The sequence below is a fragment of the Callionymus lyra genome, chromosome 2 (genome assembly GCF_982586985.1).
Source record: "Callionymus lyra chromosome 2, fCalLyr1.hap1.1, whole genome shotgun sequence".
Lineage (NCBI taxonomy): Eukaryota > Metazoa > Chordata > Actinopteri > Syngnathiformes > Callionymidae > Callionymus > Callionymus lyra.
The window spans coordinates 42549303-42575451 of record NC_141819.1 but is presented as its reverse complement, the minus strand read 5'-3'; the positions used below and the strand labels follow the sequence as shown (position 1 = coordinate 42575451).

Sequence of the window (26149 nt, the reverse complement as noted above, 5' to 3'; positions counted from 1 at the left end):
CCGTTCACCCTCCACAGACACTCACTATATAAGATTCTTAAACTTGCTTAAAAATAGACTGACTCATATAACCTGAATGTAAACCTATGGTTTACTTATTATTTATTGAAAAGACACTGGTCCATGTTTGAAATAAAAAAAAGTTTTACTTTAATTTTACTTCAAATCATTAATTTACCCATTTTTTTTTCTGTTAATTCCCTTTCAGGCATGAAGTCTATTATTTAAAATAAAACTTTTGAGAATATAAACATGTTTTCGGTATATCATCAATATTTATTTTCACAACAGCGTATCAATATTCAACAGGACTAAAGAGATTTATTTATATTTTTTGCTTTATGATTATATTTTATTTGTATTAAAAGTGATTTAATGGTTTATGTTTCTTAAAGCTGGTCAAATAAAAAATACTTTCATTTACACTTAAATAATCCAACAAGATCCCGGCAATTACTGAGGACGAGAGGATACGGAAGACTCCAACAGCTTTTAAAGCTGATGTTTGGACATATTTTGGTTTGAAAACAAATAAAAGCAGTTATGACTTTGTCAAAACCATGTGGTCTGTAAATTCCACAACATCATATCGCTGACTGTATTTGACACAAATGACAGAATTGCCTCAGGCCATACAAAATTACTTTGGTGGCCTTTATTTTCCCACCTGGCCTTGAGTTGTACACTTGTTGTTTTATAGTGATCAAATCTCTTGTTTTCTTTTTCTCGTCCATTAATCCCAAATTAACCTCAGTCAAGTGTGAGACTGTGTTGCTACTTACAATTGGTGGGGAAAGTCCAAATGGATAGATTTTATTTTTAAATGTGACCAATGATGAGCTTGGCTGAAGTATAAAACGATATTCGCTAGTCTGTGATGGGGACTCTTCCACAGCTGTAGTCGCCATAGAAACCAGGATGTTTATGCATGTGTGTCCGAGACCCAGACGTGCCCTACAGACTGGGCTTGCCTCGTCCCCTGAGGGCCGCCCAGACGTGACCCCTGTGAGAGTCTCTATTCATTTTGAGAGGGACGACAGAGACTTTGGGTTTGAGTTGCGACGGCAGAAAGATCGGGGAGAAGAGGAGGTCACGGCAGACGTGTTCATGAGGAGTCAGATTCATGAACAAGATTTCTTGAGATCATATCAAGAAACCTCCATTTTTCGATAGAAGGAAACAAGAGAATTTCAAAATCAAACTTTATTTAAAAGAGAAAAAGTATTTGTTAATTTTTTTTTTCAAATATTGATTCAATTGCTCTGGACTCATGACATGAAACTTTGGTTGTGACAAAATAAATGTGTCTACCTCCCTGTTTTTATTTCCCATTGTGGTTCTGCGTATGTTTTCTGATTTGGTCCCATAATCAAGCAGCCATGTTTTCTAGGGAGTGAGCAGAACAAGACTTTTTTTTTTTTAATTGGGTAGATTAATAAGTTGTTTAATAACTGTATATATATATATATATATATATATATATACGGACACTCAAACACAGGAACGCAAAACTAAACACAAAACTAAAAAAAGAAGGCAAATACAGGATATGAATTATCTTCAAGACACAGTAGACAGCCCTGAAGAAGTTATCTGTGCCAGCCGTCGCTCATCTGTGAGCGTCCCGGATCCTCCTCAAACATCTTCTCCTCATTGGCCAGTCGAGGCTCCCCAGTGCTGTGAGCAGATGAACCGATCGGAGACGGACGTCCGATGTGAGGGAGAGGAGGATGGATAAGAGGAGAGGATGCGGGAGAAGACAAGAGTTCAGGGGAGCTGCGCTCTGATTTAATGCTGAGGCCGAGAGGGAGGCGTCGTGGGGAGGATGGGGAGCAGGTCTCAGAGGGGTAACAGCACCCTCCACTGGACGAGAGAGGAAATACAATACAAATAGTTTTTAATGTACATCAAAGATCCTAGATTAAAAACTATGTAATTTATAGTGTTGTTAAAATCATCCGTTGATTAAAAAAATAAGATTTAGGAAAAAAGGCGAGTTGTGTTTGGTGGTTCAATAAACATTTGCATATTCCAATGTACTGAGTAACTTTTTCAATACTATAAATCTTATATTATTTTTATCATATACATATATATATATATAGCATTAGCTATAACATTCTATTTTATAATATATCCAAACCAATAACCATTCCTGTGTGTGTATGTGTGTTTTTTCACAATACTGGCAATAAACTTTTAGCTGATTCTGAAAAAAGCGTAAAAAACAACAACTCCCCTCCCCCCAAATAACAACAAGGGAAAACAAACAGAAAAGTTATGAACAAAACCAAGAAAACAAGAACAACACAAAGGGGAATACAGAAAAGAACATAAAATCATGGACAAAAAAATAAAGTTTCAAAAACAACAGAAAGGGGGTAATACAACCAAAAGACATCAAAAATAAAGAAAATGAACAAAAGAAAGTAAAAAAACAACACAAGGAAAAAACAAACAAAGAAACAAATAATTAAAACAACAGCTAAAGGGAAAAATGAAAAACAACAAATCAAGAAGAACAATAAAAAGGAAAGCAATTAAGAATAAAACAACAAAAACAGTTAAAAACAAACTTCAAGAATAAAAGAAGAAGAAAAATCATTCTCACCCTGTATTTATTCGAGGCACCTGCAGTTCCTGAGGAGAGTATCCAGGGTTCCAGGGGTTCAGTGCTCCTCGCGGAAAACCCACAGCAGGATACAATCCTGGTGGGCTGTATTCTGAAAATAAATCACATTTTCATTGCCAAATAGTTCAATTATGTTAATTGAAAACATCTATTTGTATCATTGTTTCACTATCATACTTTTATTTTTAGTCAATTGCCTCAGGGAGGACATACCAGATGTTCCTGAAGGATGTCCCAGCATCCCAGTCCTCCCTACAGCCGTCACTGAGCTGTTGCCACGGATATCCTGATACAGAAAACTTCTCTGATCACAGGAAGAATTGTTTGATTATGAAGGTGTCTTTTTAAAACCAAAGGTCTTCGACTCACTGAGGTGTTGTTGAGTCTTGTTAACTCCACACCAGGAAGAGCAACATCTCCGTGACTCTTCGTGTCCACGGATCGGTTGAAGCTGCCGTGAGAGAAGACAGAGTAGCCAATCCCTGCAGAGAAGGAAGAAAGCAGGAAGAGGGTGAAGAGACGTTTTAGAGATGCACTTCCTCTTTTTCATTCAACTTTCAAGTGTTAAATCTTCTTTTATACATAAAACAAAATGGTCTGACAGACGATTAAACTTCTGATCGAAATGTTTGTTTCACTAACAGACCCAAGCATGAACACACACACTCACCCACACACACTTCATTTTCTTCCATTTTCCTCCTTATACTTATTTTTGTAGCACAGCAGACCTTTGACCATTCATTTCAATCCATTGTGTTTGTTACACAACTGACAATGGAACTACCTTGACCCACCTAAAGACAAGCAAAAACACCTTCAAAGGCATCACTTGTTGTTTGACGTCTTCATGACTCACCAGAGTGTGGAGACGTAAATGTGCCGTGTAGAGCGGCAGCACTTGTTGCTCCAGTTCTCGTCAAACTTTTTTTTCCGGGTCGGTTCGGCACCGTGTTGGGTCCAAAAGGATTTGTAAAGCTGCTGTCACCACTGGGGGAAACCAGGAACTGAGCCTCTGGTTGCAGCAGAGACTGAGCCTGGAGTAGAAGAAATGTTCAACGTGTCAACTTGGTGTGTAAGTCAAGAATCTAAAAACGATACAGGGCAATGATAGCATATATTGTGATACTGTGGAAAAAATAATATATTTGTAGTATTGGCCCATTACTTGAGTCTGGTGTTGCAGAATTTACAGACCACATGACGCACGTCATTTAATTTGTTTTGAAACCAAAATACAGTATGTCCAAACATCAGCTTTAAAAGCTGGTTGTATCCTCTCGTCCTCAGTCATCACTGGTATTGTCATTGTTCCTCTAGCTGTGTATGACATAATTACTGCTGCTATGTAGCGGTTTAATTGCAACACAAAAATGAACAAACGTTGGGAATATGTGCATGTTAAAGAAAATTAAATAAAAAAAATGTGTGCATATATATATATATATATATTTTATTTTAATTTTTTTCTTTTATTATAAACTTTATTGAAATATAAACCATAAAATAACTCTGATTTAGAAAAAAACACATTATTAAAAATTTAAATAAATAGATATTTTTAAAAATATATAGTTACAGTGTTGTTGAATATTAATATGGTATCTTGACAAAAGCATTTATTTAAAAAACTATTTTCTCACACCATCAAGTGTCAAATTTCAAACTAAAAATAGAAAAAAGAAAATGCTTTCAATATGATTAATAATGATAAACAAGAAAACAATCATTTGTTTGAAAGATAACACATCCTTAACAATTCCCCAATAACATTTTGGACATTCAATGGCCCACTTAATTGTGGTGGTCCCTCTAATGACATTCGTAATTTATTGATCAAGGTAGGTGAAGAAGAGGGTGAAGGCATGGTGGAGAAAACTGTCAGGGATGAGCATGCAGATCAGACACAGTGACAACAGTGGAGTTAAAAGAGTCAGAGTTAGTGATGCTTGAGAAGAGTCATTTGTAGAAATGTTGACGATGGTTTGAAAACATTAGTTCAATTATCATTGACATTATTGTACTTTTTAAGTTCAGTTGTCTCACTCACATAGAGACGCTGCCGAGCCACACTGAGATCCACACTCTCACTGAGTGGATATTTGTCCATATCCATCTGCATCATCTCCTCACTGTCCAGCTCTGAGCTGTCCAGGTCCAAACCTTTCTTGCGCAGCGTCTGGTGTGTCAGACAAACAAACACTTGACTGATCTTAAACTCCATCCTCTCAGATGTTTCCTATGTTTTCAGTCTGTGTACCTCCAGTATGTCCGTGTTGGTGCGGCTCTCGTGCGGCTCACTGTACTCGGTGTACTTCAGCAACACCTTGTCCATGTCAGTGCTGGCGTATTGGAAGAGGCGGTTGGTGTTGTTGAAGATGATGAGGGCGATCTCACAGTCACACAACACACTCAGCTCGTAGGCTTTCTTCATCAGGCCGAACTTACGTTTGGTAAAGGTCACCTGATGTGGCGGACAAAAACAAATCACCTTCATCCTCATCGTCATCATCATCACTATCATCACTATCATCATCATCATCATTTCAACTTTGAGTACACATTCAGACATTAATACGCACCTGTCTGTTTCTCTGGTCCACAATTCGGGAAATTTGTATTTTCTTTCTTCCCATGTTCTTTGCTTTTGTGAGCTGTTCAGGAACCACAACATGTTTTTTCTTAACACTTCAGGCCAACATACACGCAAAAAAATGCGTCCATTTAAACTATTATTCACTATCAAGACCCAGAATCATGAAACACCTGAACAAATAGAATAAGAAATATAATCTATATGCTCTCGTTCTGATGGGAAAATATCCCCTGTTTGGTCTCAGCCACTCCAAACTTCACCCACTATGTGTATTTTTACCACAGTTAGCCATGTGCTCTAAAGTTAGTCCGGTCAGCAGTCCACACAGTCTGACACCCCCACAGTCTGGGTTCCCCCCTGTCCGACAATTCTGGTCTGAGCTGTCGTCCTGTCCCAAGAGATAAGTATAAAAATATCATTGATGGTACTTTTAAAAGGTTAACGGACCAGTGGGCAAAACCTGGGAGCGAAACTGTGTTTGTGAAAGACGGCTGGACTTGAACGCCACCCACTCATCTCTCAAGCCTGAGAAGAAACAAGTGGTGCCCCTGACATGGATGGATTGTTGGTTTGAAAGTGGCTCTTGGATCATTGAGAACGGCCAAAGTATTATTCCAAAGTCTTAACAAACATCACTCGACTTAAGTGACGCCATGAAAGGTGAACGATCAGACAAATACATAAATAACTGATCGACTTCTGCAAAGTCCCACAAGAGCATTTATTGGGTTTTCCCTTAATTCTGCACTTTTCTATTTTTAGGTCCATACTGATCATGCCTGAGTGGATATGGTTGTGCCATTCCCACGACCCTGTGATGCCCCCCCCCCCTCACACACTTTAGCCTGTTACAAACTGTGAGGTAATTGTTTTGGCTTATCAGATACTTCTATTTCTTAGCTGTTGCCAGTGGACCTGATGAAGATTTATCATTATTTATTTATATTCTACTCTGTTATGTTGTCATGTTATGTTATATATTATTGTGTTATTTTATGTAAGAATATGTATGTACATGTACAATACTTACATAATATATAATATGTGTTTTGATAAGATTCATTTTTACAATGTATGTACAATTATTATATTTAATAATAATATGTTTGTATAGATATGTATGAAGTGTATATAGGTTATGTAATGATATAGGTGTGTATTTATATCTACTTACTATATGCATATATTTTATATTATATCATGATATATTATGTACTATTACATTACATTATATATTGTATACCCAAGGTTTTTAGGAGGCATTGGCAATAAAAAATGATGCTTCCTTAAAACTGACAAATTGATGAATTTTAATGGGGAAATATACTGTGTGTATAACTTTTTTTTACAAGAAAGAATATTCCAGTAATTAACAAACTATGAGCGGTGTTTAGTTTATATTTTAAGGGTAATATGCCCCTTGTTTCCATGACTAAACAAAATTTTCAGTCATTGAGATTTCAAAGCAACATGTATTTACATTTTTTTTAACTTTATCATATCATCTTCCATTAACAAATATCAAAAACGTAAAATATATTTTTTACAATAAGAACGAATGATAACGACAAGGGAATTTAACATTGCAAAAAAAATCTAATCTGTATTCTGATCTCCAGTTAAATATTGCTTCTATATTGTGTCTAGCCCAAGAGTTTCCTGTATCATTGAGTGAAATATGAAGGCAGGGCAGTGGAAGAAAATACTATTAGTAAGTAAGCAAGTAAGTAAAGGTTATACAGTATGTATGTAAAGTGCGTTTGTGTGTGACACGCTAGTTAACCAGGGTCACAAAGCGCTTGAACAATAATAAACAATACACAGTTAAAAAAAAAAACAAGAGCCAAGACACCTAAGACAAACACAGGAGTCTCAGAGAATCAAGTAAAAGCCTACATGAATAAAAGTGTCTTAAGATGTTTCTTGAAGGAGTCAGTAGACTCTTACAGGGGATTATAATTCTAGATCAGTGTCCTTCATTAACTTGTACATTATTTATTATTATTACTCTTATACTACATACCAATTTGTCATTAAATTATGGTGACAAGTTAGTTTACGTTAATATAACAATAATATAGGAACTTAGAAAGAGAGAAAGTTCAGACAGTTCAAACGTGCATCACAGACTTCGCTATATTTAGGTGGTGAGCGGCAGTAAGCTAGCTAGCTATTCATTTCACTTATTAGTCCTGGTTTATTGAGTAAAACACACAACAATTACTTACATTGCTAATGTTTTATATTGAAGATTCTCTAATGTATACATTAAGTTATAAGATGAGTTAACTGTGCTATATGCTAAGCAACGGCATCCATTTAACAAATCTGTTTAAAATTTCAATAAACACTAATGCCATCACTATTAGTTTGAATGCTTATGTACAATAAGTCATAAAAGTCTATTTAATCACCTTTTTGCTTAGCAACGGTGAATAAATAGAAAGGCAGAGCTCAAAAAAACTTTGCTGACAATTACGCTCAATAAAGTTCTAATGACATTATAAATAGTGTGGTCGGGAATAGCGCATCATTCCTGGAGATACAAGCATCTCAGTCTAATTTGGTCTTATCTGCATGACAATAACGCACCAGCATGAACAGTACAAAAACCAACAAAATTCAATTTAGAAAAGCAGAAAAGTTTGAGTACTCACCGAGTTCTTTCCACCAGGGTCTTGCTCTAAATCTGGAGTGAAACTCAGATGTAGAACTGAGAAGTGAATTCATGAATGATCACCTGCTGCAGTGGTGGATGGAGTTTGTGGTTGTTGTGTCTCCAACAGCTGGCTGCTCTGACCCGCCTCTCTAACCTCAGGTTGCCTCCCACAGACTGTCATTGGACACATGCAGCTGCCTCTGATCTGGACTTTTTAGACAAACCGCCAGACCACCACATTTATTTCCTCTGACAAGTCCTCACATCTGACACCCTTGAGTTTTCTGTGTGCTCACATTACACTTCTTTCTTTTGCATCTATATATTATTTTTTAATAATGTAGCATTCACCAACATTTTCTTCTTTTTTTTCTCTCCTGTCTCCTTCTGGAATCAAATATGATATACTTGACAGTTTTTTCAGAAAGAGCAGTTGCCGAATTAACAATTAAATCAGGGGTTGGCAAATAAACAAGGGGCCACATTATAGGCTGTGACTGTTATAAGGGGCCGTCAAGCAAAAAGAAAGAACAAACAAAAACTAAGAAAAGAATAAATAAAAGGAACATTCTTAAATAAGCTTTATTGTTAGTGTATATTATTCAATTTCAATATGTATTCTATTAAAGGATTCTAAAAAAAATAGTAAATTTAATAGATTTTTAAATTAAAAATATAGCATATCAAACACAATATGACATTAAATACGTTTTGTGATATTTAATCTTATATAAATTCCATTTAAAAATGTTATAGAAAAGCGCTCGAAAAAAAGAAATCGTAGAAAAAAAAAAATCTAAATAAATCAAAATCAAGCTACAGGTAACATTGAAAAAGGGACAGTTTGATAGTATTATTTTGACCTCCAGCGGGTCGCATAAATAAGGTCGGAGGGCCTTGTGGCCCCCCGGTGATTCATCACATTTTTGGGCTTTTTCTCTCATATTTAGTAAATTTTATGCATGAAACTAGGAAAAGCTTCTGTCAAATATGGCCCAGGAAGGCATTTTATCTGACCCTCCATATGGTTTTCAATTTAATTTACTTTTTTTCACAAACAGTAGTGGCCGAAACAGACTTGATGTTTATTTGACCAATCGCAATCGAAATGTTGTGGTAAGTCAGTTCAAAAGTAGATTAAGTAAAATTGTTTGATTACAGCTGTAACTGTTTGATGACAGTAGAAAGTATTTGATTACAGGTTCAAGGTTACTGTTTCAGGTCAGAAAATAATGAAATTATTACTAACTATAATAATGACTATTATAATATATCTTCACATAACTAGCTACAAATATGCTGCTGCTATTTCTGGCTCGTTCCGCAAGCGTGTGTCCAGAAATACTATCAGGACAATATGAGGAAGTGTTGACAACTTCAAACATAACACAGATTGGCAAACACCCACACAAACCTCCCGAGAGCCACAACTTTCTGATGCAATAGTCAGCAACGTCTTTAACAACACTTGTCTCCTGAGACCACACATTAGAATGAAGCGCATCCGTGTGTTGAGCCTCTCAGATTATTACCTGCACTTCAGTGTTGATGATGATGTCTTGTCTGATCAGATGAAAATTGATTGAACTCAGATGAAAATATTTTGATTATATTTGAAAATTGTTTGATTTCAGTTGAAAATGATTTGGTTATAGTTGAAAATGATTTGGTTATAGTGGAAAATTGTTTGATTACAGTTAAAAAAAATTGCTTACAGTCGGAAATGGTTTGGTTACAGTTGAAAATGGTTTGACTACAGATATAAATTGTTGGATTACGGTTAAGAAATTGTTTGATTATAGTTGAAAATTGTTTGATTACAGTTGAAAAAAGTTTGATTATAGTTGAAAATTGTTTGATTATAGTTGAAAATTGTTACATTACAGAAAACTGATGTAAAGACAACATGCGATTATTAAAATGTATTCACAAACAAATAATAAAATAATAAAACGTTTATTTCTTAAAAAAATATATATAAAAAAAAAAAACCCGGCATCAACGTATGAATCACCATGAGTGACTATTTGAGAGCTCCAGGCGTCACACGAGTGTGAGGCGACAGGATGTGAGCATTGCAAATATTATTCAAGCTTTGTTGACGGTCATGATGTAGATTACAAAGATGCTGTGAGTGTCTTTGTTCCCTCAGGATCCCCTTCGGACAGACGATTTAAAATGCTGCAGCATCTCGTCATGTAACAGGTGTATGAATTCTATGTGTAGAAATGATGAAAAAAGACATGTGGGTGGTTTGCAGATTGTGAAAGTCACTGTGGTTAGTCTGAGCCCTGCACAGCTGCAGACCAGTCGCAGAAGAATCGCATCCTTCTTAACTGACAAATCACAAAAAGGTCTACTGCTCACATCATGTTCATTTTAGAATGAGAAACACTCCTTTATAAACCTGGAGGAGATTTGTATTACCTCGTTCTTGTGAAAGTATTAATCACATTTATACGCAACTGACCGAAATAAAAAACAAGTGTGATGATCTTCCAAAAATGTATTTGTCACTTAAGCTTCAGGGAAGTATAGATGACTTCAAAGATCATGATTTTGTAAATATACAGTACAGTATGCAAATGTTTAGGCACAGATGGAAAGTTTTTTGTCAGTTAAATATATCATAAAGGGGACAAACACTGTGGTATTTAAAAAATGAATTGCAATGTATATGATTTACAGGAAGTTTGCAAGAATTATTTAAACAAAATTAAGCATGTGTATAAATATAGGCACTACAAAAGAAAACTTAATATTTTTTCAGAAATACCAGCCTCTTAACGGTTCCTAAAGGTTCCAATTTGAGTCTGGATTCTGTTTTTTGGATAATTCTTCTTTACAAACATATCCAGTTCAGTCAGGTTTGACGGTTTCCAAGCATGGACCACTTGAAATCACACTAAAACATTTCAACACTATACAGGTGTGGAGACTGAGATGGCCATTCCAGAACGTTGCATCTGATCCTCTGCATGAATGCCTTAGTAGATTTTGAGAGATGTTTTGTTGAACAATCCACAACATTGTTTTCCAGAATCTGCTGATATTGAGTGAAATCCATTATTCCTCATCTTGAACAAGATTATCAGGCCCTGCACTGGCCATACACCCCCACAGCAAGATGGCACCTTCACCAAATTTCACTGTAGGTAGCATGTGTTTTTCTTGGAATGCTGGCTTCCTTATCCGCCCTGCATTACGCCCAAATAACTGTACTTTAGTTTCATCAGTCCGCAGCACCTTATTCCAATATGAAACTGGCTTATCTTAATGTGCTTTAGCATACCATACAAAACCGTTTTTGCTTTACTTGAGTCCCCTGATTTCCTGAATAAATCAAACAATGGCTGAGTGAAAACACTTTGCAGCTAAGTGTGGACAAAACTGAAACTCTGGTTATTGCTCCTGATGATAAGGTTCCAGGGTTGAGTCAGTACTTGGGTGACTTAAGTCAGTCTGTCAAACTGAGCCTGAGAGACCTGTGTGTTGTATTTGACGAAGACACGACACTGACCAGAAACTGTTTCCTTCAACTGAGAAAAATCTCTAAACTTAGGAAAATGTCACAACATGATCTAAAGCTTGTAATCCACGTTTTGTGTCTTCTCGTCTGGACTATTGTAATAGATTGTTTTTTAATGTCTAAACAAGAAGTAGCTGTCTGCAGTTGATTCAGATCTCTGCAGCAAGAATTCTGACCGGCTCTAGTAGAAGAACTCACATTTCTCTGATCCTTAAAACACTTCACTGGCTGCTAGTTTCTTTCATGATCAATTTTGGTTCTTACTTTCACTGTGGATCAGAATCTACTGATGGTTACTTGCACACGGTTCAGGACTAGAGGAGAGAAATCCTTCCAGACTGTTGCTCCTAAGCTTTGAAACGATCTTCCTTTCTCTCTGTGTTTGACGGTGTTATCTTGACCTTTAAGTATATACTTTATTGAGTATTGTTTTGATTGTTTAAGCGCTTTGTGGCCCTGGTCTGGAAAAACGCTCTATAAATATAAATTACTTACTGTTAGATTAAAAATGATTATACACTATACGTATACGCCATACTTAAATGAATGCTTAAAGATAATCAAAATATAAAGTATAAATTACTAGCTTCATCTAAGAGCTTAAACGTTTGAATACACATTCACAACCAACATTTCACTCCAGACTGACACACTGTTTTCAAGGCAAGCTTGGAACATACGTCATGACAACAGTTATTTAAACGTGTTTGTCGGCCCTTTTCACACCTTGGGTCGTGGATCAAAAGAACGAAGCAGGGACACATCTGTGAGGGGGGGACTAGGAGACAGGAACTTCCACCGAAGAACATTTGAATGATAAACAAAGTAGGAAGAATACTCCACAGGAGATCGTGACACAGGGAGTTTGAAGGAACCAATACGCAGTAGGGGGAGGACCTCCCGGCCCGGAAATTTGCCTTAAATATAGCGATCTTTCTATCGTTTGGGACTGTCTTTCCCGGAGCTATTGACCTGTAGAGCTGCCGGCAAAGAGCGCGTCCGATCGACCGTAAAAGCTTGTATCTTTGTTTGACTTGAAGCGGCGAATAAACGACCCGTTACACTCTGAATTTACTCTTTCACACAGCAGCTTCTTGTGTAAAGTGTGCTGTGACACCGTCCGCGGAAAGATGATGTTGTAGGTCTTTAGAGCTGGTCTGTGGGTCGACTGTGATGGTTCTCACCAGCCTTCGCCTCTGCTTAACTTGGAGTTTTCTTGGTCTGCCACTTTGGGCCTAAACTAGAACTATGTCCTTCCCCTAAACCATGATATTGAACAATCGTTGTTTTAAGGCTCAGATGTTACATTTGTGTACATTTGTATCCAAATAAACAATGATTTTGCTACACCACTGTACAAAAGAGAAAATATCCAGTCAATATGGAATCTTTTCATACTCCCTTTTTACTGACTAATTTCAAAAGGGAATGGCATTTGTTTTTATCAATCTATACAAAATACCCTATAACAAGTGGTAATATTATTTCCCCAATATTTTGTTAATTAAAAATATAATAGAACAATGTCCCACATATACATATGTATTCACACTGTTTGCTATGGCTCCCAAAACTGAGCTCAAATGTCGTGTCCACTGACTGACCTTGATATGTTCCTACAACTTGACCAGAGTGCACTGACAAAGTCACTGGGTTGGGAGAAGCACACAACTGTCTATATAAGGTCTCACAGCTCACAGTGCATGGCAGAGCAAAAACCAAGCCATGAAGTCCAAGGAATAGTCTGTACAGCAGAAAGTAACATTAGCAATAAATAAAAAATGTACCATAAACTTTACATATATAAATTAAAGTAAGAAGTAAATATTGTGTTCAGAGAAATACAAAGATTATATAACAATGCAGAAATAATCTCTAATCCTTTGAATCTCCAAAATATATGTTTTAGTCAACTCAAAATTGATTACAGTTGAAAATGTTTGACTGCAGTTAAGAATTGTTTGATTACAGTTAAAAATTGTTTGATTACAGTTGAAAATTGTTTGATTATAGTTGAAAGTTGTTTGATTATAGTTTAAAATTGTTTCGATTACAGTTGAAAGTTGTTCGATTACAGTTTAAAATTGATTGATTATAGTTTAAAATTGTTTGATTACAGTTGAAAATTGATTGATTACAGATTAAAATGGTTCGATTACAGTTTAAAATTGATTGATTATAGTTTAAAATTGTTTGATTAAAGTTGAAAATTGTTTGATTACAGTTGAAAATTGTTGGATTACAATTGAAAATTGTCAATTACAGTTGGAAATTGTTTGATTAATTAAAAATAGTCCTAATTACAGTTAAATTGTTTGATTATAGTCAAAATTGTATTGTCTACTTCGGGTAGGTCCTGAGCAATGCAGGCATAAAACAATGGATTTTGTGCAAAACTTTTTCATAATGTTAAGAAGGGTTGCAATTGATAATTGTTTGATGAAAGATGAAAATGGTTTGATTACAAATCGTCACCGATATTAAGGGTTGTTGATCACTTAAAGTTTGAGTCTACGCTGCTGTTATAGAAATAAGTTTGAAAAGAAACACATTTAAAAAGCAGATTCACCTGCACATGAGTCAACAGTTACGCATGATTCAAAGTACAACAAGAGCTATTAATGCATAATAATGTTGAATAACAACATTTAAAGCACATTTGTAAACGATTCTAAAGCCATAAAAGTGTTATTAATGTAAATTAGGATTATTTTCTTTATGTTTGAGAGGAAAGGATGGATGTTCTTCACTCACTCCTCCCAGTCTCCACACGTCCAAACACTGAAGCTTCCTGAGGGTTCAGGGCAGCAGCGGGTCTGCGTGGATCAACTCTCTGCGGCTTCAGGAGAACAAGTCCATTGTTGGAGGGACTTTATAATCTGGGGATTGTAACGAACATCACATGCTCGCAGGGGAGTTCTCTCGCCGCTGCAAACTACGACTCTGGCGTTGTTTTTGTGAAGCTGGTCGCCATGAAGTACAGCCAGCGGGCTCTGATGGTTCTGACGCTGCTCGGGCTTCTATCCGCCATCATGTCCGTCCTGTCGGTCATCCTGATCTCCCAGCTGCAGCCGCTGGTGAAGGAGTCTCCGCCCGCAGCGTTCTTCCTCCCGGCGGAGGTCTGGCTGGTGCTGCTGTCGGTGTCCACCGTCCTCGCGGCTCTGTCCCTCACCCTCCACCTGAGCTGCGTGACGGCGTGTCTCCTGCACGCCTACCTGTCCACGGAGGTGTGCAGAGGGGAGCAGGACAGGTGCGTCTGGCTCACTTCAAATCTCATTTACCTCACTGACCAGTTTCTTTCCGTCCCTGTATTACATACATCTGGAAACATTACTCTTAATAAACAATTACATTCTTATTTCAATTGTACTGTGATGGACGTTTACTTTTAAAAATGGCCGCTTCAAATGAGGTTATTTGTAAATTTGTTAAATCCTTGAGCATGAACACACATCCTGTCTGGTGATTCAACACACCTATTAGTTTGGTGTTCTGCATTTATAGCTAACATAACATTGAATTTGCAACATTTACTTGTATGTGGATTTACAGACTATTACTGCACTAAATATAACTGATAAATAGACCCGTTTAAATACATGTAACAAAGTTTTTACTTTCACCTTTCCTTCATAACAATAATCATAATAATTACACTTAAACACAATTAAACAGGTTAATACATAAAAAACTTGCAGCAATGGAAATAAAATAAAATGTATGAAAAGCATTACAATATTATACAAAGCTGATTTAATTAACTAGGTAATCAAACTATAACATTTATGAAAATAGATTTTGTAACATAGTGTAACATAACTGTAAGTAAGTAAGTAATTTTTATTTGTATAGCGCTTTTCCAGACCTGGGTCACAAAGCGCTTAAACAATCAAAACAATATTCAATAAAGTATATATTTTAAAGATCAAGATAAAACTGATAACACAACAGGAGTTCCAGAAAATCAAGCAAAAGCCTGAACAAATAAAAACGTCTTAAGATGTTTCTGTAAGACATATAAGTATAACATTTAAACAATTATAAAAAGTTGTGTAAGAGCTAATTGTAGTAATTGTAGTTAAGAAATGTAACTCTTTTTTGAGGAAAATGTAATCATCACCAATACATTTTTCTAAACATGCATTAAAATGTTTCGCTTTATCCTGCCATCATATCAAAACTGACCATAACACCTTGTGAACCCAATGATAAAATTGTAAACATTTATTGAAAGATCAATTTCACAACATGATTTTATTACATTGAATACCACTTTAAGGTCAGTTAAGTAATTATATCAAGACGAATTGTATTCAGTTGAATAACAATGGGCAAGGAAGAGTTCTTTGAGAATAATAGTGGGAGTTGAAAGTGTCAGAGCTGAAGTCTTTCTGTTTGACCCCTTCCTTCCCCCAAATCCAAACAAAACAATGGTCCTTCTCTAATTCCCACGTCTCAAAGTAGCTTTAATTGAACACAAAGTTGACGTATAAAACACATAAATCAATGACATTCATTATTTTGAACTATTTTTATTTTTCTTCTTGCTCAGAGCCGACTGGTTTCTTCTGGACAGCAGAGCGGTGCGACATGTGGCCGTTGGACTCTTCTGTCTGGGAGTTTCAGTCTACTTGGCAGGTACTATCATTTAAAAACAATCTGTATCACCTTGTCACAATATATAAATAAAATGATTTGCAGCAGCTCGGTACCAGCAGATGCGGAGAAAAGCTCTGGTGCGGCTGAGCGGTTCCAGAGAGAACAATGCATTCTTTGAGCAGCGTCCATGACTCAAGTGTTTTTAGGTCTGATCCCGGTGGCACTGTGCCTTCGCTGACCGGCTTTCTCTGGGGGGAGGGTTCAATGGAGGGAGTCAATCCAGTGTGTTGAAGCTTTGCTCTCGTGACCTCAGTGCAGCTTCGGTGCAGAGGTAACAAGAGCAAGATGAACCCGAGACAACACCCAAGCCAGGAAGTTTCCTCACATCCCAGTGTTGTGCTTCTCCCCTCCTTCCTTGGGCCCCACAGAGTCTGCAGTCCTTTTCCTGTACACAAACACAAGTTTAGTATTGAAGCAGTGTAACCGTCAGCTGCTTAGGTTACTTTTAGGTTATTTTTTACATTTTAAGAGGGGTGTCAAACTAAATCACGCATGGGGCAAACATCTTTGAACAGTTTTAAGTGGCAGGTCAATATTTTGTAAGGTGTGAGAAAATATCACTTAAATATTGCAACATTCTTTTTCATCATACTGTTATTTTTATTCATTTTTGGCTTTAACATCACATTTTATTTTTATATTAGTTATTTTACCGTTTATATTTCCAATAAGGGTGTTAACATAAATTAGGTTAAGATACCAACATAAATGGTCTTTAATTTTGAGCCAACCATCTGCAAAAAGTTATATTTGTATCTTTATTATTTAAAAAAAAGAAAACACTCTAAAAAAGGTTTTAGAGCCAAAAATGTATGAGTTGAGTTAAGTTTTTCTGATTGAAAATATTTTCTTTGATTAAAGAAATCTATGTGTTGGGGTAGTACCTAATTATTAAATCCCCAAAAAGTTGCTTCATTCACAATATGTTAAGCAAGCCAGGGAGAATTGGTGAAGTTGTCAGGAAGTAGACAAAACAGTATTAAAAATATTTAAATGATAATTTATTATTCTACTCTGTTTGATATTTCGATTGAACATATAGCTTGCTAACTTGGTTCATGTTGACTAATTTGTGTGACTCTGTTACATACACCACGCCATCATATTATCAGGCAGGCTAGCAAGGGTATGGAAGTATTATTGAAAACCATAAGACAATGCTTAAAAAACAATTCAATAAATAAATTCAAAGTTTCAACATTTAAATGTTAATTCAACCATTCAATGTTGTAAATGTTCTAGGCACCGATATACTTCTATATAGCATATTCGTACATTTTATTTTGGGCTCAACTACATTTTTCCATTCAAACACTTCAAACATGCGTGCAGAATCTACAGAACACATGACTCTTGACGAAGTCGGAACTTCTTCATTTGTTCTAAAACCAAATTATGTATCCTCTTATCCTCAGTCATTGCCGAGATCTCATTGTTCCTTTAGCTGCAGAGGACGTAATGACTGCTGATCTAGCGGCAGGATGCAAAAATTAAAAGTTAATTGTAAATAAACCTGTCTTTTTGTCCCTGTTAAATGTTTTTGTTCTGCTGCACGTGTGAAATTTCCCCGCTGTGGGATCAATAAAGTCTAATCTAATCTAATCCAATCTAAAAAAAATGATGTGCTGTTAAATATCGATACAGTTTGGTGAAAAATATATATTGCTATATTTAATTTTGTCTATATTTTCTCCCCCCCCCAGTCACTAACATTTTGTTGTTAAGTTGTATTCATTTCTCTCTATTCTTTTGTCGTTGCAGCCATGTCCATTTTTATGCTGCTCATATTTGAGGTGGAGACGGGGATAGCAGGCGCATGCGTCCTTGCATCCGGTATCTTGGTCCTGCTGGTTGTCGTCATCCACTCTCTGGTCAAAGCTTCTTCTACCAAACACAACACTAACGAGCACCTCAACACGCTCTACCAGAACAGCCACGGCGGCTGCAACATCCCGTTACCCCGCCCTCACGAGCTGAAGGTTGGAGTGGACCAACCACGCATACCTCGCAGCCAGTCTCGCCTCCAGCATCAGCTCTCCTACCCTCCGTGTGGCAGCCCTCTAGACCGAGACAACCACCTGCGTCTGCAGTACTCTGCCTCTGTGCGTTCACAAGACCTGGCCAGTGATAAGGACGGCTACAGTAGCGGAGGCAGTGGCCCCCGTATGCACAGAACCCCATCTACAGACTCAGGTCTACTGCAGGCTACGCCCTGGAATGGAGTCAACAATGAGATGAGGAGTGTCCTGGCAAGAAAGTCTGGGATTTCAACCAAAGACTCCACTCTAGTGTGAGTCCAGATTCCCCACAACAAAAACTAAAAATGCCAACAACAAGTCTGGTCTGACTGATGAGACAAATTAAGTTTTCTTTCTTGAGAGCCGCTTTGTGCCTGATGAAATGTAGGGGATACCCTTTTTTTGTATTATCGTTAGGGACAATGATTTAACATCAGTGTTGTTAAGCTGGAAAATAAAAATCCAATTTTAGGTAAATATCTAAATCAGCTTATTGCCAAATATTAGTGGACATTTTGACCTTCATGTGCATCAAATGATTTCACGCAAGTTTGCAATAAAACTATTGTACAAAACTTTTCAATGTTCATTTTTTAACAAATTAATTTAGTTGATATTTAGTAATGCACGTGTTCATGTGCCTAAGGGGTGATGATCATGATCCACCATTCGATTACAAAGGTGGTATTTGTAGAGCACATGGAATTACAAAAATGGACGTCAGGCTATTGCCCCGTCACTTGATTGACAGCCAGTCATATGATTTATGACTTTTCTGACACTTACACCGGACTCACACCAAACATGTTTTCAAAAGAGTGATAAGAGACTAAGTTCACCGTTCACTCAGTCACATGATTCTAGTCAAATAAAACATTTTTGTCTTTTGAGTTTTACATTTAATTATTTTAATGCAATTATATTAAAACTTTATTGACGCCGCACACTCTGAGAAAATGTTTTTGCTTCATTTAATTGTTTGTTAAGCTGATTGGACCAGCCCCCAAGCAGCAAGAAAAAGAAAATCCACCAACGGGTCGCTTACTTTGTCATAAGCTTTGCCCATTGAGTAAGAACACTAAAAGATTTAATAGCATCAGTCGTGTGTGAATGAAAACATCTGAATTTCTGTTTGGAAGATGATCAAGTCATGAAATGTTTACGAAATTTAAAACCCCAATAAATTAGAAAAATATTTATTTATTCATTTTTTGCAAGGGGGGGGGGCATATACAGTATTGGTGAAAACCATTGAGTTTAATTATCTGATCTGCTGTGACCTACCTGCGGCCCTGGGAGTTGTTTATCTGTTCTTTCATATTAGTCGCTTGACGAAGGAGAGCGTCGATGTTTTTGAAGTACAAACTGCTGTTGGTCATGCTCTTTACAGCACTGTGAAGCACATAAAAATTATACCAATGAACTAATTTTGTAATAAAAGAGCCCTCACCTGCAGGCGTACTCCACAGTGTAGATGGCTCCTTGGCTCTGCTCCTCCCAGCTCTGCATGTCCGTCTGAGTTAGATGGTTCACAAAATTGCATTGAGAGCATCATGAAGTCATAACCGCATTTAAAAAAAGCAGTTGTTTTTTTTTCCAAATCCCAAATATGTTTCATGTTCACAAAAATATTTTTGACGGACAATAAATACTCACAAAAACCCTATGCTCATATTTGGAGACCAGTACTGTATAATAGTAATAAATACTGACAAAATTGCCAGTTGCTACATGATCTTTGATTGTATTTATGTGGCCCTCAAGAGGTCAAAGGGCTGTATGTGTTTGCCCTGGTCTGTTCTGCAAAGTTTCCATGTTTATTTATTTTCAGCTGGCTAGTTATATCTATTATATATATAATTTACCAACCTTTAACATAAAAGGTCAAATCGGCCAATAATGATTCAAGATTCTAAAAATGATTAGTCTGTTATGATGTTTTAAAAAAAATGGAAATGACACTTGTTTTGTTGAATGGCCTATTTGGTCTCGATTGCAGAATATATCCATTGTGTCTACAGCTCAAGGGTAGTCAGAATTTTTTTTAAATTCCATTTGAAATTAAATTTAAGACCATGTGCACAATCATCTCAAATTTGAAAAAAACAACAAAAAAACCCACTAGCTCAGTTATTGATGCAAACATGAATTGTCGCGGGACTGTATAACTGATATCCATGTGATCTGCCATAAACGAGTCACTGTTTCACACACGAACATGCTGGATTTATGAAAGAGAACCTTTCCAATAATAAAAAGATGTGTCATCCTGAACTACCTTGTGTTGCACCAGCTCAGGTAGAGACCTCCGGACGTGCTCCTGCAGTCTGTAGAGAGCGACCGACGGCTCGTTTGCGAGGACGTACATGCTCTCAGTGAACTTGTCCGTCACTGAAAATAACAAATATTTCATGATTCATAAAAAATCTAATCTAGCGAGATATGGAGAGCAGAGAGCAAGAAACTCCCACTTCATTACCTCTTCTGACTTTAAGCTGCATCTCCTGGTCCTCCATTTCGAGAGCAGTTAGTTGTTATTAAGGCAAACTAGCGTTACAAGCGCTTCCGTATCAGTGTTGTTGTGCAACCATTAAATGTTCCGAAAAGAAACACAGACGGAAGAAAGGTTCCTGCTCTTGCTCCTCTAGCTTTGCTGTTTCCGGCATATAATAGTTCTACTTCGACACGTTCACAGTGAGTTTTCCATGTTATTATTATTCATGTCATTTCAGGTGATTAATTACAGTTATTCTTTCAGCCGTTCTAACCTGTGGCACATTTCCACAATTTGACAAAGAACCTCATACAGTGGGATGAATGTAATTTATTTTACAAGCAAGCGCCACCAATGCCAAACCAATTGACTTTAAATAGTTGACTTTCTTTTATGTAAATAATTCAAATAATTTAAGTTGAATAAGGGTCTTTTTAGAATGTTTTTTTTTTGGTTATTATTGCTTCAAACATGTATTCTATGTATCTACATAATGGTAAATGTCAAATATCTTTTTTTTTTTTACAGGCATGCAGCATTTCGTACCTAAATGAATATTGCTTTACAGTTTTGGTTGTCTTCTTCCGTGAACTAATTTCCATTTGTCATTTTGAAAACTATTGTAGGTTTGGTTTAGAAGGCAAGCTTTTTCGCTCAAAGTTTTTGGTAGTTTTGTGTTGTCGGTCTGTTGATATGTAAGCAGTTATGGATATGTGTGAGAAGTATCAGTCATTTCTTTCAACAATTAAACAAATCTGTAGCTCATGATGATGGTAGTGCATTCTCTTTGTTGAAAACCAGAATATTTTATTTGTGTCAGACTGTGTGAAATCTGATATTGTGCTTGAATTTCAGTGAAAATGGTGCTGATGCTTCGGATGTCACATGTATTCACTTATTGAAAACTTAAGATGTTTTAAAAGATAATACATTGGCACATGGCCCTTTAAACTGTACATACTTATTAACTTAATTAAAGTTGTGTGATGCCTCAACATGACATGTTTGATAAAGCAAGCACACTAGCTAACTTTAAATGTGAGTACAACTGCTGCTTATGTTTTTTTTTGCTGCAGACAATTTATATTTAGCACTTAATGTGTCCTTAAATTTCCTAATGTTTTTCATGTTACTTAAAGTCTATCTGCAAAAAATATGTATGAAGGAGTCTACTGACTCCATCAAGAAACCGCTTAAGGCAGCGCAGAGAGAGGATAATCACTATAATAATCTTAACACAAAAATAGTCTGTTGCCGTATTGTTTATTGACTGGCATTTTATGAAATATTTTCGATGGACTGGTCAGTAATATTTGAAAAATGCAATATTAAAAAAGAGAATGTCAAAAAAGTTTAAAAGACAAAAAGCGATGAACCGGGATAGGGTGCGTTTCTAGGGTGAAAATTCTAAAATGAAGGCCAGAAAGCGAGAAAGCACCCCTTTAGTGCTCTCTTTAGGTTACATTGATGTTTTCAAGACACTTTTGTTACACAAAGATAACTTTATGAATGAGTAAAAATATCCCCAACATGATTGGAAATACAAGGTTTGACATGAATAGACTCTAGAATAGGGGACTCTTCTTCTCTATGCTAGAGTCCATTGGCCTTAGCTTTTGCCTTTGGACACATTACTATCAAGTATAGCTTCTTAACTAGACATTATTTGTAGCTGCATCACACAGACATAGTTGTTATAGACTAGAATAATCAGGCTTCATCAGAACACTGTTTAAATAGTTGCACTCAATAGGTGTTTAACTCAATCCTTTTTAACCACAAAACATACTTCACCCTCTTTAAATCACAGGGTTAGGAGTTGGGTGTGTATTTTTTCAGCCTCCAAGACTGAGGTGAAAATTAGACTCACACTTCCAGTTACAGACAGTGAAGGTAATGTAATTTAAATTTTCTTCTTGCAACTCTGTTAGAATATTTCATGAATAAAACAAATACAATGAGAAAAGGACAAGAGACAAAATAAAACAAACATCTTACAAACCTGTCCATATCAAAGGACTTGAACTCAAGTAAGAAAATGGATTACAACTTAAATAAGAAAAAAAAAAGAGAAGTACATTTTTTGCTAGCGATTAAAGCAAAATTATTTTATTTGTAAAAATGCACATCATACAAAAAACATTTCATCATTTTGGACTCTTATAAATGGCCACACACTCTGTGAAGAACTACAATTACAACATTCCACTGACATACAACAGTATACGTTTTCTTTAAAGTTTGTTTTCCAGTTTCTGTTGGATGACCACATTCTTAAACCTCACATGAAAATATGACAAGAAACAGAATAAAAAAACATTAGAACAATTGTTTTGAGAATGCCATGTAGTTTGTTGTTGAAAAGTTTATCATTATTTGCGTTTATTTATTTTTCTGTAATCATTTCAATTTTTTAGTATTATTGTATTTATAATCTTTATTATACATTATTGTTTGTGTGTAATTAAATACATTAAACTGTTTGTCTCAATATACTGTATTGTCTATGCATGTTTAATCTTTTTGTTGTGAACTGCTGTGACAACTCATTGTGGGAAGAATACAGGTGTATTAAATGAAAATCATATCTGATTGTTTATCCCACTTTTAAGTGTGTGACATGTCTTACTGGTTTTCATTAAATGATATGTTTTAAAAAAAATTGTGTTCTTGCTTGGCGCTGAAACAAACCACATACCATAGAAGGTCAAGCCCCACTATTCCTTGTTAGTGTGGAAATGTTGAACTGCCATCCATCATTCAGTCGTGGACCTGGACACTGTTCTTACCACGCGAGTCACTTCCTCTCCCATGAGGATCGTAGGACATGGTCAAGAGGCTTTTTCTCCCAGGAGATCCAAGCAATAAACAATTACTCTCCCAAAAAAGTCTGCACTATTTTCGAAGATTATTTTCATTTTGTCCACAGCAGGGGCCTCCTGAATGGGAAAGCTGTGGGTGTGGAGTCAAGTTCAGATAAGTAGTGCTTTTGTTTGGTCAAGCCGAGTTAATCACACTGACCAAAATGGGGCAAGTCAACTTGCCTGATATTATCTCAGTGGCTGGTGTTATAATGTAAACAGATATTTATTTAAATTACGTTTTATCAAAATATTGAACACAAATTGAAACCAGACTTTTCTTTTTTGTTGATCATGTCATTAATAATTCATGTTTAAAGGATATTTGTAGGGAATTGTTGTCTTCAGGGTAGAACTGGTGAATCTCTACTGTTGCCTTATCTTTCAGTGATCCTGTACAAAAAGATTCCAAAATGTCAGCAATAAAAACTACATTCATTTATTATTTAAAAGAAATATTTTTCGTGCTGGATTTACCTTCTAGTTTGCATGCTTTAGCAGAAAATCCTCCTTGAAACTGGACATTTAAACTGGACACCATGACTGGATGTGGGAACTCCAGAGACACCCACTGACATTCACCCTGGTTAAATACATTTTTAATAATGTTATTGGTTAACATATACTGTAGGTACCACATTTGAAACAACAAAATTCTATTTTATCAAATATGCTTTGTACTTAAAAAGAAAGGAACACCACACCACACCCACATATATACACTGTATTACAAAATATTATACAGGTCTAGAAAGGTGCTCTAGAAATAACCATTACTTACTACACAAATTCTTATAAAAAAAAAAATAGAACACAATATTTCACCATATAACATGATAAAGTATAATTTATATGTATACAACTATAAAGTACATACTACATAACTATTCCTGTAAATAAATATATACCATTAGTTAAATGCAATATAACACCCAACACCCTACTACCCAGTTATCTCACTTCCATATACGTTCAGACATTATATATATATATATATATATATATACAAACACAATTCCTGTATTATGTTTACAACTACACAGGCAAAAGATGTTCTGATTTTTATATTTAATATATTATAAATATGTATTTGATATATTATTTGCAGACTAAATTCAACACACACATGTCTATGGCGATAGCGTCTGTGAGTCTAAGACGATATATTTTCTTTAAAAACAATACTTGTTGTAAAAAAGCATCAGTGATCGATAGAAATACCTGATCTGAGTTCCAACAAGTCTCCTCGTCAGTGTCAAACATAAACTTCTTCCCAAACTGCTTCACATCCCTGTTCAAAACGGAACTCACCCTGTATCCGCAACACAGAAGAAACCTTTACATGACTTCAATTGAAAGACGAACAATTAATTTTCATTACACGAGTTTCATTTTGAAATAAATACACTCAGTTCTATACCTGCATTGTGTTTCACGACACACGAGTGACGAGGCCATTTCTGACTCGAGTGGAAATGCCGTAAAGCGGCTCTTTACATTTTACGACAGCACGTTAAGTTCATGTCCTTTAACGCTAGATGGTGCACTTGTACTGTATTCCCGACACGACACGATTTAGTTTAAATACAAACGCTTTGTTGTCCACGTTGACAATGCTACACTTTAAATGGCACATTTTAAACGCGTATGTTTTAATGTTTCCCGTTTTCAAGCCTTGCTCATGAACTCTGGCTTAGAAAAACATCCTGAAGAGTAGTAAACTGGCTTAAACTGAAATATAAGGGTGACTTACATCATATGTGTGTGATAATTTACAAAAAATGTGTTTTGTTTGCGAGAATATAGAGGAGAAACCTAAACAAAAAATTCAGGGGCTTTTTATTTGCACTATTCATTGTGTCAGTGTCCATATGTGCCGCGGGACTTACAGCACACTATGAGTCCCTGCTGAGTTTTTGTCACTCCTTCAGTCCAAATAATCAATATTTCTGTCATACAAACCCTGAAAGCCTGCCTCCATGAAAGATGCAGAAGCCAGAGTTGTTGAGATATGCCCCCCTGAATTTTTCTTGCACATACCATGGCCAGTCACACAGTCCAGAGCACAGATGGTCTCAGGACATTTCAAACCTCCACCAATATGTGTTTTATCATTTTAAAATTCAGTCTCAAAAGAGGAACATTTTTGTTGTGACTGGGATGCACATACTTTGATTTTTGTGTGGTTTCCCTTTTGGAAATCTGCCACATCTTAACTTAAAGTAGTCAAATAAATATAAATGGGGTGTGTTAGGGTAAGGTGGTATGAGCTCTTCAGGTGGAAACAGCAATGGAAGAGAGTTTCATTGCTGTTTTGTTGAGCACTTCGGGGGCTCAACAGCAAACCATGGCGTCCCAGGTGTACCCTCCCCAGCTTTAACCCCAATGATAATTTTGCAGCCCAGTTGGGTTTCTTTCTCTTGATGCAGAGCCAGCATCTGTTTCATTCGGCCTCGACAGAGTGAGACAAATCCTCTGCAACAAACCTCAACCGAAAATACCCGCCCATTTCAGGCAAAGCTGTTATTTAATCTTTTCTGTTGCTATGCATTAAGTTATTTTCAGAACTCACATTACACAGTAAGCTCCAAAAAGTAAAACTAATTTCTGAAAGGTTGACCTTGGCTGTTCATGCAAAGTGATTCAGACACAGGAATTCACTTCTTTTGAGTCCCAGATGGTCTTGGTTGGTTTTACAAGA

The 26149-nt window shown here is 36.3% G+C and overlaps 4 protein-coding genes across 6 annotated transcripts; 1 reads left to right on the top strand and 3 right to left on the bottom strand.

Moving 5' to 3' along the window:
- Positions 1 to 1188: 1188 nt before the first annotated feature.
- mef2b (myocyte enhancer factor 2b) lies at positions 1189 to 7990 on the bottom strand. 2 transcript variants are annotated; one of them, XM_087783109.1, is made up of 10 exons: positions 7886 to 7990; positions 5215 to 5286; positions 5081 to 5096; positions 4893 to 4974; positions 4683 to 4811; positions 3492 to 3669; positions 3002 to 3114; positions 2846 to 2936; positions 2612 to 2723; positions 1189 to 1863 (listed from the first exon to the last, which is right to left on the bottom strand). In XM_087783109.1, exons 1-10 carry the CDS (start codon positions 7956 to 7958, stop codon positions 1590 to 1592), a joined length of 1140 nt encoding a protein of 379 aa, XP_087639235.1. In that variant the 5' UTR covers positions 7959 to 7990; the 3' UTR covers positions 1189 to 1589. The 2 variants fall into 2 exon arrangements, with proteins under 2 accessions (XP_087639235.1, XP_087639234.1); XM_087783108.1 differs by having other exon boundaries at positions 4893 to 5096.
- Positions 7991 to 14279: 6289 nt separating this feature from the next.
- On the top strand, positions 14280 to 19343 carry tmem221 (transmembrane protein 221). The gene is made up of 3 exons (XM_087785328.1): positions 14280 to 14666; positions 15969 to 16054; positions 17837 to 19343. The coding sequence occupies exons 1-3, from the start codon at positions 14389 to 14391 to the stop codon at positions 18367 to 18369; spliced, it is 897 nt and encodes a 298-aa protein (XP_087641454.1). The 5' UTR covers positions 14280 to 14388; the 3' UTR covers positions 18370 to 19343.
- borcs8 (BLOC-1 related complex subunit 8) lies at positions 15626 to 20675 on the bottom strand. The gene is made up of 5 exons (XM_087785327.1): positions 20573 to 20675; positions 20372 to 20484; positions 19544 to 19608; positions 19378 to 19485; positions 15626 to 16460 (listed from the first exon to the last, which is right to left on the bottom strand). Exons 1-5 carry the CDS (start codon positions 20607 to 20609, stop codon positions 16397 to 16399), a joined length of 387 nt encoding a protein of 128 aa, XP_087641453.1. The 5' UTR covers positions 20610 to 20675; the 3' UTR covers positions 15626 to 16396.
- A 1987-nt stretch (positions 20676 to 22662) lies between these two features.
- Positions 22663 to 24912, bottom strand: nr2c2ap (nuclear receptor 2C2-associated protein). 2 transcript variants are annotated; one of them, XM_087783104.1, is made up of 5 exons: positions 24869 to 24912; positions 24670 to 24760; positions 23926 to 24031; positions 23774 to 23841; positions 22663 to 23541 (listed from the first exon to the last, which is right to left on the bottom strand). In XM_087783104.1, exons 1-5 carry the CDS (start codon positions 24904 to 24906, stop codon positions 23419 to 23421), a joined length of 426 nt encoding a protein of 141 aa, XP_087639230.1. In that variant the 5' UTR covers positions 24907 to 24912; the 3' UTR covers positions 22663 to 23418. The 2 variants fall into 2 exon arrangements, with proteins under 2 accessions (XP_087639230.1, XP_087639233.1); XM_087783107.1 differs by having other exon boundaries at positions 22663 to 23547; positions 23780 to 23841.
- Between the last annotated feature and the right edge of the window lie 1237 nt (positions 24913 to 26149).

What these genes read in the sequence shown, in the direction of transcription:
- mef2b (XM_087783108.1), bottom strand. Translation starts at nt 5,268, where the DNA reads ATGGGAAGAAAGAAAATACAAATTTCCCGAATTGTGGACCAGAGAAAC. An exon ending in CCAACACGGACATACTGGAG is followed by an intron (nt 4,812 to 4,892) that starts GTACACAGACTG and finishes CTGACACACCAG; the next exon opens with ACGCTGCGCAAGAAAGGTTT. An exon ending in GTGCCTCGAATAAATACAGG is followed by an intron (nt 1,864 to 2,611) that starts GTGAGAATGATT and finishes TCTCTCGTCCAG; the next exon opens with TGGAGGGTGCTGTTACCCCT.
- borcs8 (XM_087785327.1), bottom strand. Translation starts at nt 20,609, where the DNA reads ATGGAGGACCAGGAGATGCAGCTTAAAGTCAGAAGAG. An exon ending in GCAGCTTAAAGTCAGAAGAG is followed by an intron (nt 20,485 to 20,572) that starts GTAATGAAGTGG and finishes TGTTATTTTCAG; the next exon opens with TGACGGACAAGTTCACTGAG. An exon ending in CTGAGCTGGTGCAACACAAG is followed by an intron (nt 19,609 to 20,371) that starts GTAGTTCAGGAT and finishes CATCTAACTCAG; the next exon opens with ACGGACATGCAGAGCTGGGA.
- nr2c2ap (XM_087783104.1), bottom strand. Translation starts at nt 24,906, where the DNA reads ATGGCCTCGTCACTCGTGTGTCGTGAAACACAATGCAG. An exon ending in TGTCGTGAAACACAATGCAG is followed by an intron (nt 24,761 to 24,868) that starts GTATAGAACTGA and finishes TTGCGGATACAG; the next exon opens with GGTGAGTTCCGTTTTGAACA. An exon ending in TAAAGCATGCAAACTAGAAG is followed by an intron (nt 23,842 to 23,925) that starts GTAAATCCAGCA and finishes CTTTTTGTACAG; the next exon opens with GATCACTGAAAGATAAGGCA.
- tmem221 (XM_087785328.1), top strand. Translation starts at nt 14,389, where the DNA reads ATGAAGTACAGCCAGCGGGCTCTGATGGTTCTGACGCTGCTCGGGCTT. An exon ending in TGCAGAGGGGAGCAGGACAG is followed by an intron (nt 14,667 to 15,968) that starts GTGCGTCTGGCT and finishes CTTCTTGCTCAG; the next exon opens with AGCCGACTGGTTTCTTCTGG. An exon ending in AGTTTCAGTCTACTTGGCAG is followed by an intron (nt 16,055 to 17,836) that starts GTACTATCATTT and finishes TTGTCGTTGCAG; the next exon opens with CCATGTCCATTTTTATGCTG.